At 40.7% G+C, this 15,057-nt stretch overlaps 1 protein-coding gene across 8 annotated transcripts in view; it reads right to left on the bottom strand.

The window, feature by feature from the left end:
* The window catches only part of HDAC4 (histone deacetylase 4), a 265,136-nt gene that overhangs the window by 223,318 nt on the left and 26,761 nt on the right, over positions 1–15,057 (bottom strand). For 7 of the 8 annotated variants that reach the window (XM_052791434.1, XM_052791431.1, XM_052791428.1 and 4 more), the window contains exon 2: positions 13,781–14,030. In XM_052791434.1, the coding sequence (XP_052647394.1) occupies positions 13,781–13,802 (22 nt within the window). In that variant the 5' untranslated portion in view covers positions 13,803–14,030. The remainder of the gene's footprint in view (positions 1–13,780; positions 14,031–15,057) is intronic. The other variant, XM_052791430.1, reaches the window with a different exon arrangement.

The following is a 15,057-nucleotide window of genomic DNA, read 5'->3' as shown; positions in this document are numbered from 1 at the left end:
AAAAGCCATGGTGACATAACCACCGCTGCCTTTTCCTGCAACCATCAACATCTTGTGGCTTCTCTGGCACCAGCAGGCACATCTCAGTTGTAGGAATAAACAAACTACACAGTGAAATATTTTTAAAGAAATATTTTTAAGTTAAGAAACTATTTTCTCAAGCCTCAAGCTCTAAGGGGAAAAAGGGAAGGGGAGGGAATATTCTCTGCACATATTATGCATTAAACTTGACCAAAACATGTAAATCTCTTTAGGAATATTAGTTTACAACTAAAGAGAGGAGGAGGAAGGAAAACGGGAGACATCGATGCTGTAGCCCCAACACTTGGCACAAAATGAAGGAACCTGTACTAGAAAATACAGAGCTTGTCAAATCCCTACTTCGGGCTGAGAACAAGCCACACTTTCCTCTCTGGCAACGAAAGTCAACTTTAAGTGGACAGTTTTCTCATCAAATGGACAGTTATTTATATCTCTGAAAGTATTTAAAGATACAAATCACATGAAGGCCTGCCCTTTCAGGCTTCCTCCTGCCTGCAGTAGGCTGACACCAGCATTAGGATCAACAGATTGTTTGTTTTTCAAAGGACAGAAAGAATATTTGTAGAAGTTTATTATGAAACAAACTGTTTTTTTGATAGCAGCTACAGCTGTTTTTCAAAATTGGCAAAAATAACTTCAAAAGCTTTCATCCAGGAGTGGGATGTCTAGGAATTTTCCCCTGCCCCTCCACCAGCAGTTTTTGTTTGTATTTAGATACAGATTAAGAGAATAAAAAAAGAAAATACATCTAAACTTCAGAAATGTTCTTAACATTTCTCTGCCATTTGGTCCATCAAGTCTGCTCAACTACTCAATTTACAGGTAGGGGAGCTGCAGGGTACAGTGCTGCACTGGTACAGTGATGAGAGTGGGCAGAGGAAGATGCTTCCAGAAAGACCAAACAGTCTGCTTCATCGGGGTATTCTCCAAGGAGAAACCGCTGGAGTCTCAGGGAACCGGCAGGTTTCACCCCAACCTCTGATTCACACTGACAAGCAGCTGCACATGTATCATTTCAGCCTCTTCAGTAGCTCCTTCAAGGTTCTCAGCAAGAACTGAAACACAGAAAGAAGACCAAGTCTGAAGTGTCAGACTGCAGCTACTCTGTGATGGGGGGGGGGGGGGGGGGGGGGGAGGAAGTCTTTAAATCCAAGTCCATCACTTACATGCATTTCTTTAGTGTGCCTTAATCAGCAGGTCAACATTTCATAGTATTCAGTCATTTCAAACACCTCACATTTTCACTTTGCTCCTTTCCTACTTTACTGAGAGTTGGGAGGAACACTGTCAATAAACTGACATTTTTTGCAGTGGCTTTAGTGAGCTACTCCAGCAAAGAGGCAGCTCTATTAGCCACTGCCATACACTGACACCAAGCTGCAGGCATCCACAGCACCCCATAAGCCAAGTGGCACAACTTGTCTTATTCTGCCACTGCCAGAGCTTGTCACAATGCGCACAGCAACATATGGATTACATTCAGTACATCCTGGTTACCACCAACAGTAAACTTCTTGCGGAGCAGGATTTTACTTCACTCAGAGAAAGAGAAAGAAAGAAAAAAAAACCAAACACAAAAAGACAAAAAAACCCACCTTGCGCTGCTTTTTGCAATTGAAAAGCAACTTGGAGTATTTGCTTTACTGTTCAGTTGTACTTTTTTTTTTTCCCCCCTCCCTTTTTAAATAAGACCAGGCTTGCAAATGGATCTCTTAACCAAGACAAGCACACAGATAACAGTGACCGGCATACTTGAAATGTGCTGTCATCCTTGCAATTAAATCCAAGTTTTCTTCCTCCTCCCTAATAGAGATACTACATTTCCCCAAAATTAAGCTCTACCCTATCTTTAACATCTGCTAAGTCATTTACCAGGTTTCCTACCTTCCATTTCTTGAAGCATTCAGACTTGGTTTGCACAACAGTTGTTCAAGCAAATGGCTTTGTAGAAAGTTTCTTTTATCCGATTGCTAGAACACCTAAAGATCAAGTAACTGTTGCCCGATTACTTTGGGCAATTATCCCCGAAACATCCCAATCTTTTATGCAATGCTATCCATATTCTCCCTGACAAAAGCGAACACCAGTTCTGCCTTGCAGAATTACCAGAAGAAAAAAAAAAAAAAAAAGCAGTCTGAGCAACCAGCTCAAAAGCAAGCCTTCCCAAGTGACCAAAGGTAAAGAAGTGAAACGAGGTCTCAGACTCACTCAGCAGCCTCCCCAAAGACAGTAAGCACAAAGCAGGCACAGCCACGAACCATCGCAGACGGTCTTCTGAGCTCAGCTGCATCTCCAAAGTGACAACCCGCAGGTAGTCTTGGAGCATAGGATTGCAGCAGCCGAGCTGTGAAACAACTGATACATACCAGGATGGCAAGAGGTAAAGCAGGTGTGAGGAGCACTGGAGTTCACTGAAGAAAATCAGCAAAGCCTTGAGTACCAGGGTCACGCAGGCTGGTGATCTTCGTTTCATAACTAGCACAAATGTAACCCAAGCAACTCAGGTATGATCAGAAAGGCATTTGACTTGCTCATAGCTATATAAACACACACATTTGTTCTAGTAAATAACACCAATGCACCTAAAAACATGATGCTCTAAGACAGTTGTCAAACATCATCTTTTTATATAAAATACAATTCCAGAACCTAAAAAGTTAACAGGGGGGAAAAGGGGCCCAACTTGTAACCTGAAATGCAGTAGTGCTGATATCCCACCAAGCACGCACATCCCGCAGCACTCTCTTGGACTTGACCACTTTGCAGCTGCAAAATTAGCAACCTCTGGCCTACTTTCAGGCATGTTAGAGTCCAACTGTATTTACGCTGACAGAGACAAGCAAAGGTTGTGACGATTTATTGACGCAAGAGCTATTTCATGCTCCATGCCAGAAATTAATCAGTGGAGGAGGAGGAATTCTCTTTCAGAACCCGATTAGAAAGCGCTTTGGTGAACTGCTAAAAACAACAAGTTGAGGTCTTGCACAACAAACATGATCAAAAAAAAAAAAACAATATTAAAAGACCAACTTTTACACAGCAGCTCCTTTAGAAAGACTTCAGAAATCACAAGATGCCAGTGCCTGAACAGAACTACTATGCATACCTTTCCTCATGAAAAAGAAAACATATTCAGAAGACTAATTCAGAGAGTTCCCAAACCTTTGTTAACATAAACTGATGCTACATTTGTTCTGATCACCCTGTCTTAAACACATTTGGGGGAGGCAGAGGTGACAATTAAGGTATAGTGACCCTGCAATTTGGCTCTACCTGCTGCAATTCTGGAGAGAAAGAAGTAAATCAGAGGCAAAAGTCCCATGACCTATTTGAAATAGCTACTGCATGAAGCTACTCTTTAAAGAAAAAAAAAAACAACCAAGAATCTTTAAGGCAGACTGAATGAACAGCATCACCCCTACCTGCCAAGAAGCCATCACGATAAACCTGTCAAGAGTTACAAGCCTGCAGAACAGGCCTTCCACCTGCTAAAAGAAAAAAAAAAAAAAAAAAAAGGAAAAAAAGAAAAAACCTAATGCCAATCAGATACTTGCTGCTGGTGGGGAACAGATGCCAAAGCCCTTCTTCTTAGTTTGTTAAGCTGTAAGGATCGCACGCCTTCTCCTGGCAAAGGTTGTATGAAACCAGCGGCACCTCTTTTAGAATAAAGCAAGTACTTGGAAGTTTCAAAAATTTTTCCTAAAGTGACAGATGTCAAAGATTCAATACTTGGATGGGCTACCAGAGCTTGGTGTATGGGCTCTGGTCTTTTTATTCTTCTGTGTTATTTTTTGACCAGAGAAGAGATGGGGTTTTGGCTTATGTCTTCCCACAAGAGCAGCTCAAGCATTTTATAGTGCAGCAGCACACTAGTGTGAAAAAAGTTTCAAACTAAAGATGTTTCTTTTTACAGCCAGCATAAAACAAAGGTCACAGTTAAAGGAGAGGGGGAAGTCTGTTTAACTAGAAAGTGCAAGTTTTGAATGCTGACACTGAATAGCAAAAAATAGTTCTCAATGGATTATCTTAAAATCACCAGGCTTTAATGGTTTCCTGCCTGAAGAATTGTCAATTGATCAAAAATACTGAAACCAACTTTACAGAAGTAGTAAAAAAACCCTGCCCTCCAATCTCTCAACACATAAACTAACTGAGGGAGCATTACCTGTCTCCCAGCTGCACCCAACTTGACTAACTGTATATCTAAAGTGACCACACGTACAAATAACTGCATTGATCTTGGTCTATTGATTAGAAGGTGAAACCTGACAGCAAAGAGTCATTACACAGTAGTTCACGGGCAGCAACATCTATTTAAAAAAAGGCAAAATACACAATACAATGAGTACGCTGCCAAGAGAGGCAGCAAACCCCACACCCCCTCACCCCAAGGTTCATGCTCCTTGCTATTACATAAAGTCTGATGGGGTTACACGACTACAGCAGCCGCCTTTCAGGACAAAATGGTTACCTGAAGCCAAGGCTAACAGTTCAAAGCTCACAAACTAGACCTCACTCCTATTACAATTTTCCCTGTAAAGCTATTTATGTGGTTTGGCAACATAACAGCTACAAACAAAATGAGTACATAGATTCTTGAATAGTGAAAGGGTCAGGATTGATTTTTTTAAAAAATTATTTCTTTGAATTCATCTGTCATTTCTCCAACATCCTGATCCCAGCCCTACCACAGAGCGCAGCTGCAGCACAGTGAGAGTTTCCAGTAGTCCCCTCCACTGCAAGCAACTCTGCCTTGTCCATGGTTATAAGTTTGTCCTGGAGGAGAAGGTGGCATTGGCAAAATACTGCTTGCTCATGTTCAAGTCCACAAGTATCAATACACAAAGTTTTTTTCTAGTGCTGGGATTATTCAGCCCTTGCTACAACCAAAACAGTGCAAAACAGAACTGATGGAATGGTTTTGTACAACTTATCTCCATCAGTATCCCAGCACCCAGCTCCAGTGCTTACAGTGAAGAGCTCAGATGTCACCACTCCACTCCTCACTCAGTGGAAGGAAGCAGACCCTCAAAAACATTGATTTCAGCCACACAAGCTCTGAAGCAGAGGGAGACAACGCAACACTCCCCATGCAGCAATGTCCAACTGTGCAATTCCCTGCAAGTGCCAAAGCTTAGGCATCTTCCAAAAGCAACTGCGCAGATGACAGAAACAGAAAAAGGACCAATAAAGTAAAATTTACCACACCCAGCTCCTTAAAAAATCCAAGTCATACATGACTAGAGGTTGAGAGGGTATATTAATGACTGTTGCCAGAATCTTACCTGTTCTCACCCTCTTTCCCAGCATCCACAGCTAGATGTAGTCAGGCTCCCAGACCTGGTGTCCCCAGGGCTGACCTTGCACAGCCATCTTTGCAGAATGTACTCAGACTTCACAATTCATGCCTTCAAAATAAATCTGCTGTTGCTACATCAAAGTTGAGCAGACCAGATACAGACACTGGGAAGATTAAGTCTAGTCTGTGGATTCTCCAACAGAGCTCATGCTGCTGGGGTTCAAAGGAGGATTAACGATGCCCCACTGAAACCCACACACACATGCATGGGCTTCCGATAGCACTCAGAAGAACTGGTGCCACCAGTGGTACCTTCAAGGTGAGTTTCTCCAGAGGTGCTGGCTGACAGTCAAGCAGGGGAAGGCCTTCACAATCAGAAGGATGCCTTTTAACCTTCCTAAGAGGTGGTACATGACAACCAAAGAGAAGCAGCTTAGCAGTACTTTGTAAACAGACTTAGCTGCAGAACTTGTGAATACGGCTGTATTAACTAGCAAATATTGCCAATTACAGTCTTGATATATGGACTCTACCCTTGGGCTGACAGTGGCATGGGTGGGAAGTCAGCGAGCCGGTAACCCATGGAGCCAGGTGAATGCAGAGTATGGCTATACTTTAAGGTTCATGAGCTGCGACAGCAGCTTTCCAGGGCATTGCTGAATCTGGCCTAGTCCTAAAGGACTTTTACATACTACTTATCTGTTCTTTAAGCACTAAAAAATTAAGATTGAATCATGATTGAAATTCAAGACAAATCCCTAAATTGTTACAGTCAGCACACATTTCTTTTGCTTGAAAGAAGATATTGAGTAATCATGATCTAGTTCAGTTTTAGAGAGATCACAGGGAGACAGGAAGATCTCAAAAAAGCCCACGAGTATTTTTCTGTATGTAATTCAGCTTTCAATAGGTGCAAAGTTTAATACTAGCTTCATCCTTTTGAAAGGCTAAAAATTTGCTTCAACATTTCAGCACATCAGTCTATCAAGCATCATTTAGCCAAACTGTGAGAGTAGTTCCCAGGGGAACACCAAGAGCTGTTGAGTATTTCAAAGCAAACAAGGGCACTGCAGGTAAAGCATCTGATTTTCTCAGTAGCTGATAAAACAACAGTATTTTGGTTGCAGAAGCAAAATGTTTAAAAGATCTGCTGATATACCAATTTTAGTTTTCTTAAAGGAAGAATGAATTGTATGTCCCATTTCTCAGTAGTTAGCACATCAAAGATGCTAAGAGAGATTCACTTGCCTGCTTTCTTCTTGCAAGGAAGTCACTGGAGCCATGGCCCCTGCCCCAGCCAGCCTTTAGCTCTCAAATACCAATGGACAAGGGAAAGGAAAGCAAGTACCATGATTCAAGAAATTAGGAAAAGAGAAAGAATAGGAATAGAAAAGATGACAGCAACACACTGCACAAATGGCCAGTCTCCATTCGGCCAGAGTCTCCATTCAACCAGACTACCACAAGGGCTAAAAACCAAAGCGGATGCTGCAGTTTTACTCTGAAGCACAGCTGCAGAAAGGGTTAAACTCTGCTCATTCTACCTCAGTAACTGTGCAACACTACCAGATAATTAGCTAGATCAATTATTTGAGATCTAACCCCACTGAGCATCTTTGAAGTTCTTAAGCGCAAATTCATGAAAACTAGAAAACAGCCATATAAAGCTACCCTAAAATCCATGCAGTGTTGTATTTCATAGGTATTACCTGTAAGATCACTCTCATTTATTTGTAATAATATATTTCTGCCATCACAGTTTGGCCAGGAAAAGCATTCCACACTTTAGCAGGACTTTTGACCACTCCACTTGGTACCTCAAACCTTGCAGGTGTCAGTGCACTTCAAAGGCCCTTCTTGCTTAACAGCCCAAATAGAAAAGAACAAAGGGTGCAGGGAAATTCATGGCATATTGCAACCTATGGGGATTATCAAGCCTTTACTGAAGGACAGGAGAATTAACACATCCACAATTTTTCCTTCTCCAGTCAGGCATCTGGTACTCCATGTTCAGTCACTCCTGGATATTTTCTGACTGTAAAGTCAGTTTCTAAAGATGTTAAGGGATGAAAAAAAAAAAAAATACTAAAAACTACACTAAAAGAAGAAACGTTCATTACAATTGTTTCTCCACTCTTCTCCCCAAACCAACAATATGAAAACTTGTTAAAAAAAAAAAAACAACTCCAAAAGCTTTTGACCAAGAGCTCTCAAAAATAAGGCAGTATTTTTTCATTTGCAATGAGGGTAAGCAGTACCTGACAATGCACAGGCAGCCAGACAGCCAAATTCCTAGACTTAAAGGATGAAAAACGCTGTGTATGGCTGACATCCATCTGAAAGTAAGTGGATTTTCTGCCCCTGCTCTTGAATCACTTTCAGAATCAGTGGGATGACTGAAATGTTCCTTCAGCATCAGCTCTGTCCTAATTGATCTGACCACATCAAAGGCACACAAACAAGCCTCATCAGTGTGAGAGCCTGCCATGAAGACAACAAGCTGAATAATTTAAAATAAACACTGAAAATATATGCCTTGTTACATACCAGTAACAAATTTAATTTGGGGAAATATACATAAGATACAGGTCAAACTGAAGTTGACCAAAAGCAAACAACAAAAACCTAGTAACAGTATAGAAAAAGGATTCTCTCCTTTCCAAATAGAGACACAAGGTCCCAAGGACTATCTCCAACATTATCATCTGGCTTTAAAAGTACAACCTTTTTTTATATCCTTTTCCTACCCTGTACCTCATTCAAAATAATTCAGAGTTCTCTGCCTCTCATCATAAGTACCTGCTTCTCATCTTTGCACTGCAGGATACATCACAGGCTAAAAAACTTACTTTAGAAACAAGCTTTTAAAAGAATTCCAAAGTGCAAGAACCGCATTTAAAGAAAAAGTAGAAATGAGAGGAATGTACTTAGCAGGGACACTGACCTAGAAGGAACTTCAACTTGAACCCCCAGTTGAAGCACAAAACAATTCTTCTCTTTTGAGGGTACAATAAAAACCTTGTACAGAAAGTCTCAACTATTTGATGCTCCAGAAAGTGAAAACTTCACAGGTTTCATGGTAGCAGCCTTAAAACTTTCAAGGTCCTCAAAATGATACTGTTCTTCTTAGAGGAAATCCAGGACAGGCTCAGCTTACACATATATAAGAATCAGAACGCAGGCGGAGTAGGTATCCTGTCATGGGTTGAAGAAAGAAAAGTAAACAGAGACATGGCCAGTTCCCATCCACAAGGGGTTTCAGCTCTTCTAACCAAAGCTTCTTACTGCCAGATCTTGTTGCTCAGTTTACTTCTCAACCAACCTCAAAGTCCTCCTCAAACCTGCGGGACCAGACTGCTCAGGGCAACAGCTTCAAGGCACAGCAGTAGCTCTTGCTACTGAGTTCCTACTCCAGACGCTCAGCGCTTACACTACTGTTGTAAAGGACAGGCAGCAGCATCCCTTCAAGGGAGTTCCTGCTACCTCTGCTGTGCTTGCCAGAGTTGAACTTTTCTGCAAAACTTCAGCTTCCCATGAAGCACACATGGCAGTGTGGGAAGAGGACCGGTCTGGCAAAATCTTTGTATTTCCATGTAGAGAAAAGACAGCATCAGAGACAATAAGGTCCTACCAGTACTCACTACTAGTAATGTTTTACCTGTAGACAGGAGCCTGAATGCCCAGTCTAGTATAATCCAGACATAAGGAACTGGAGCACCAGACAGGTAGGGGGAAGCAGGGATACACGGTATCCAGACGTTCTTCCAGACAACAGCCACCAAGTATCAGTTGTGCCCCAGCCCTGCTAAAGGAGGACTGGAATTTACTCCTCTAGTCCTTATGTTTATGGGAAGAATGCTCTTACCCCCAGATAACTTACAGAAACAGAATCATTACTGCCAGAAAGTAGGTCAGTGTCATTTAAAGCCAGTTTGAAACGCATCTCCACAGAAACTTCTTAATCTTTAAAAAGAGAACACATAAAATATTAATTGGATGGTGCAAAATGTTTGAGAGCCTAACAGGGAAAGCTCTTATGTGTACTGCATGAAAGAGCTTTCCATGCCTCATTGAGCCATGGAGTATGAAAGGAGAGTGGCTTCTCGCACTCAGCAGATAAAACACCATACAAAAGTACTTATCAATCTAGCAAATCACAGCACATGACTTGCTAACTCATTTTCCCAGTGTTGTGTGATCATGAAGCTTTCTGCCTTCTCTGATATCTCCTCTCAGTCTTAATGATCCTGCTGCAGATTTTTCCATATCAGATAGGCAGCTCATTCTTAAACTTCAATATTCCTAATTATCAAACATTCAGCATTTCAAAATGTAAATAAAATTTGCATCTCCGCAAGAGTAGCTCTGAAGAAAGAATATAGCATTTGCATTCAGACTGGCTAATTCCTGTAAGATAACATTTCATAAACAAAATGCTTCATTGAACATGGAGATTTTCAGCTTTTACAAAGGAAAGTGAACTTTAAACAAATACAAATCAGTTGAGTGATTAACTTTAAGTGTTTTGTTTTTTTAAACTAATCTTTATGTATAACTAGTATCAGCAGAACAATCTTTACTGATTAAAGAACAAAATGATAGTGAAACTCAAGCCACTGAAAATTAAGGGGGTAGGTAGAAGGGGACTGCAAGAAATCATTTAAGGTCAGTAAGAGAGGGAAAAAAAAAAAAAAAAAACCGAGCCAAAAAACCCACAACCCCACAAATACTTACAGCCCAGCCAGCCTGGGTAAGATGAGCAGCATCAGCACCACAGGTTACGTAAGGTAAGTTTAAATTGTGGGCAACGTAACAGGTTAAGAAGTGAAACTAAACATTCTTTCCCCTGCCCCCCCAAGCTTTGTCATAATCCTAAATGTTATCTTAATTAGCCTAATTTTCTTAATTATACTTTGCAGCAACTTGATCTTTTATAGCACAATTTCAGCATTTTTTTCAGCTTTGTTCCAGCACTGGAAGAAGTGGCAACTCCTCTGCCAAAAGCCAAAGGGCACACAATGCCTCTGAGCTTTGTCTTGACTAGGTCTATGTAGGCTCCTGCTCCCATTGCTGCAGGGGAAAGCCTATCCTCCTGCCACCCCACCTTCCAATTTCAGCCCCTTTCCCTGATCGTTTCATCCTGACCAGCAGTTCCACCCAAAGCGATTCCCATTCCTGCCCAGGAATCCACAAAACCTACCGACACCTGCCAGGAGCCAGTCGTTCCTCCAGAGCAGTGGGCACCACACAATGATGGGCACACGGCGCTTGCGGCAAGAGGGACACCAGCAGCCTAACTGCTTCTCCTGCTCCTCATGCACACAGCGCACCCACATGTGTTTTTGTGGCTAGTTAAGTTCATAAGAGCTGCTGGTCTTAACCCAAAGCTCAAGTAGGAGACTGTGGAGAGAGCCTTTGGCCCAGAAAACAAAGGTCCAAGGTCTTTACTTTATGTCTAGGGCTCAGGACAGATTGATTTACCCACTGGAAGTCCTTGAGGATTAACTTCTCCCACCTGGGTATTCTTACTTCTCCAAAAGTTATTTCTTATTCTCTGAGAAAGTTTACTCCAAAATATAATAAAAGAAGTGGCAGTGATGGGGGAAGAATGGAGGGGGAGGGAAGTCATATTTTTTTTAAACAACTTAGTCTCCTCCATATTTTTTCACCTTGTTCAGTGAGAAGCCTTCAGTACCCAACCTTTCTCACCAGAGAGCTTTGCAGAGTAGAAGAAAAAAAAAACCAAACCACTTTCATTCACCTACGCTGCAACAATTTTATGGCACTGTTCCCAAAACATCCCATTAGTGATAGGTTTGGAGAAGATTAGAGAAGAAAGCTTGTATCCACTGAAGCAAGGTTTAATAGGCTCTTGAGTTAAGCCAGAGCCTTCCCTTAAACAATGCACATCATTAGTAATAATTACCTGTAGCTGTATAATCAAAATAGCTATCATAACTGACATGAGAAGTCCAGATGTTGTCTTTGGAAAGGTTTGGAAAATATTTTTACCAATTATTATAAAACTGACTCTAAAAGAGAAACAAGCAATAAGAATACCACCATCTAAGCCAGAGGTAAAAAGCCACCATGATACACTGTAGAATTTCAACCCCATGCTTGGAAATACCACCAAAATAAGAACCCAACACCTAGGAAGGACACAGGGAGAATTTTTCAACGGCATTTGGTGAGAAGACAGACTTTGTGGAAGTTGATACCATTCAAAAATATTTTCATACAAAGCCTTCCTGCAGAACACCATTCTGTAAAAAAATAGCACAAGACCATTTCCTCCACCTTTTCAGTTTTATGAAAGTTTTTCACCCTTTAAATGATCACCAGTGAACAAGTCGACAATGGGCCTTGAGTTGCTATCTCCTGTCCTTCATTGCAAGAGTTAATAGGAAGTTTAAGCTGTATTTCTAAATAATAAAACTGCAATAGTTTCTTTAAATTTGAAAGGGCTAACTACCAGAGTAGAAAAAAAAACTTTCCCCTACTAGTAGTCTTATTTTCTACCAAACACTCATACAGTAGTCACAAGTTTAATTCTTATTGAGCCATCCCATACCTCACTCTAAGGTCTTACATGACAAGGGCCAAGAAGGTTTAAGAACAGCAGCACAGGAAAACACACATATGTCCAAAGCCAGCCAGCTAAGCTGCCACTTCCCTGGGTTTTCATTAGACCAGCCTTCTCGACAAGGACCACTCTAGACACGGTAGTTAGAAAAGGTAGGTTCAAACCAATTTTTAGCATTACAGAAACACTTCTTACACGAGGAGCTTCTTGTTTTCTTTCATTAGCCCTTCCTACATGACTCCCTGCTACATCATCAGCAGAGAACTTGAGTAAAAGTAGCAGAACCAGTAAAAAGAGGAAAGACAAAGAAAAGGGTTAGCAGGTGAATTAAAGGAAAACAAGACAAAGCAGCAGCAGGCTTCCAATACTCCTGCATCAACAGAACAGCCCAACTAAGGAGGACATCCCCTCTTCCCAAATATCTGGAGAGCTGCTCCTTAAGAAGTAAAGCAATATCAAGTTAGGTTTGTTGGTTGGTTTTTAAGTATAGGTATGCATTTAACCTATCCCACCATAATGAGAAAAAAGCAGGCAGTCGTTAGCTCCTCAGTCTCACTCACATTTGAGACAGGAAAGTATTCAAATAACAACTATCCACTTCTTTGAAGAACAGATCTCTTGAAAAACATCACGTTGCAAGAAATGTGTCGCAGGTGAATACCTGTGTGCACTCTACTCACACAAATATACTTAGTTTTCCAACTCCCCATAATACCAGAAGCAAGTTTTAAAATCTAAGAGGCTGCTACATTATGGAAGTAGAAGCCAGATTTTTTTCTTTTTGATAACACTGATAATTTTAGAGACTTATAAACTCATCAGTTCCTACGCAAGGGTCAGATTTTCAGCGCTGCTGCTTGTAAACTGCAGCATCCCTATTTACTGCAGCATTTCTTGCTCCCAGCCTCAGAAATACAAATGGGCTGCTAGAGTTAGTTCTGAAGCAAATATAAAATTCTTCGTCCCACAAATATACAGTTCCTTAAATCTTAGGAGCTGTTTGTTGGCTTTTAATACTTCAGTCTTATTTGACTGTTAGCCCAAAACTGATTAAACTGAAGTCATAAAAGTAATCTCTCAAAGGCATAGTTAAATAAGTACTTTCACGTGCCTTGTCGTTGTTGCATTACTTGCTTCCCAGCAGTCATTTTCTCTACCACAAACTTAAACAGTCAAAGCAGGCATATCAGAGCACAATTAAAATTCTTCTTCCAAAGCACAAGTTCACAAAGCTCTGCCTAACACAAAGTTAACCTGAAACTCACCAAATACAAATGTATGAGATCACTTTAAGCTAGAAAGCAGGTAACTGGGTATCTACAGATCCTCTTGACAGAAATACACAATTTTGTAGTGATGAATCAGATGTCTTAAATTACAAGACACATTAGGGATAATCCCCCAGGCAACATTGAGATGGATCAATTGACTCTCTTTCCAGCAAAACTATCCTTTCCTACTAAAAAGTACTTTAAAAGTCAAAGAGTTTTCTGAAGTATCAATTAAGGCACACCAGCAGAACTATGACCATTCCTTAGAGGCACACTACATACCGTTAAGACTTATCAGCATAGATTTAACAAATTAAACATCTGGTTAACATCTCACAAAATACCTACAACTTTCAGTGATATGTAATACAACAGTCAGAAAGCTAAAATGGCAAGATTTCCTTGGAACTCTGGTAACAGCAACACAATTTTCCATCTTCATGCAAAGTCTCAGTTTTAAACAAAGTAATAGTACAGGGAGAGGAACTGGACTATCATTTCAACACAATAAAAAGCCTGTTCATGCAGCAAACACATGGTGTTTTGCTGTCGTTACTACATTTGAAGTGGTTTTGCCCTTACCTGGATGGCTTTGGGAGCTCATTGCTAGCAATGTCTAGTCCTTTGGAGAAGGAATTTGAGACGGATCAGTTTCCACGCAAGTAACAGCAGCTCTAACGAGCTCCAATGCTTCACCAATACATAGAAATTGGAAGTGGAGATTAAATCATGGCCACCTTATAAAATCCAGGGCACAGTGACATGCTGAGTTATATAGGGAGTAATCCAATAGGGTGGCAGAATATCTTCTAATGGCTTTCAAAATGGGAACCTGCAAATAAAGAAAAAGATGTCTATATTAGAGAATTAAGATTTACAACCATTTAAATTACACATTATGTAACACATTTATCCCCAGAAAAAAAGATTAAACTAGGATACTATTTTAAGCATTAAAGGTTGCAGAGAGAGTAATTTTCAGACTTATAGATGTAATTTTGATTCATAACCATAAAAATGCAGATCAATATTTATCATCATAAAAAAAACAATTAAACCCCCCCCAACTTTTCAACTACACATTGAAGTCTTAAAAACCCAAACTCGCATGTTAATTCTCATCCTCCAACAGCACCATATGAAGCCACTTCAGTCCAACAGCTTCCATATTTTAAAAGCCGTATGTATGAATGGTAACTGTACTTCACGCATCTGTTCCCCAAAGAAGTCTCAAGAAAAATTCCTCAGTGCCAAGAAGTGGTCTTGGAGCAGGAAGGAAAAAAACCACACAATCAATTCCACTCCCACTCTACCCAAGCCTCCAGAAGACTATTAAGAAGCAACTTCGTACTGCCCCAGGGGAAAAAAAATCCACAGTTCTCCATTATTTTTAAGCTGTATATTAGAGGGAAGAAGAGGAGAGAGGAAAAAAAAAAACAACCACTGAATTAGCAAACTAGTGTACCCCTGCCCCCCAAATAAAAATATAAAAGCAGTAGATACCCTAGCTTATAGAAACCCCAACCTCAGAGACGCCCACAGATGGTGTCTCTGATGCAACCAGCGATACTTACACCAAAAGAACCTGCTGCAAGGTGTCCTGAAGTTCAGTTTTGGGTGTTCGGGGGTTTTTTGGCACTATACCAAGTGGCATCCAGTACTTCTAAATAGCCATGTTTTACAGGCAGGGTATCTCAGGGAGATTGCTCTGTTTTACTATACATAGAGAGACCTGCCACTGATACATGCTGCCAGCTAAAGCTACTGAAACAGATTAAACCAAATTGTGTCCTTTATGCAAAGTATTTCACAACCACAGGTTATTTCCCTTCTTTGCACAGAAAAAGTCATCAGCATTC

The sequence above is a fragment of the Harpia harpyja genome, chromosome 7 (genome assembly GCF_026419915.1).
Source record: "Harpia harpyja isolate bHarHar1 chromosome 7, bHarHar1 primary haplotype, whole genome shotgun sequence".
NCBI classification, from domain to species: domain Eukaryota; kingdom Metazoa; phylum Chordata; class Aves; order Accipitriformes; family Accipitridae; genus Harpia; species Harpia harpyja.
The sequence above is the reverse complement of the archived record's forward strand: the minus strand, read 5'-3'. Positions and strand labels throughout refer to the sequence as shown.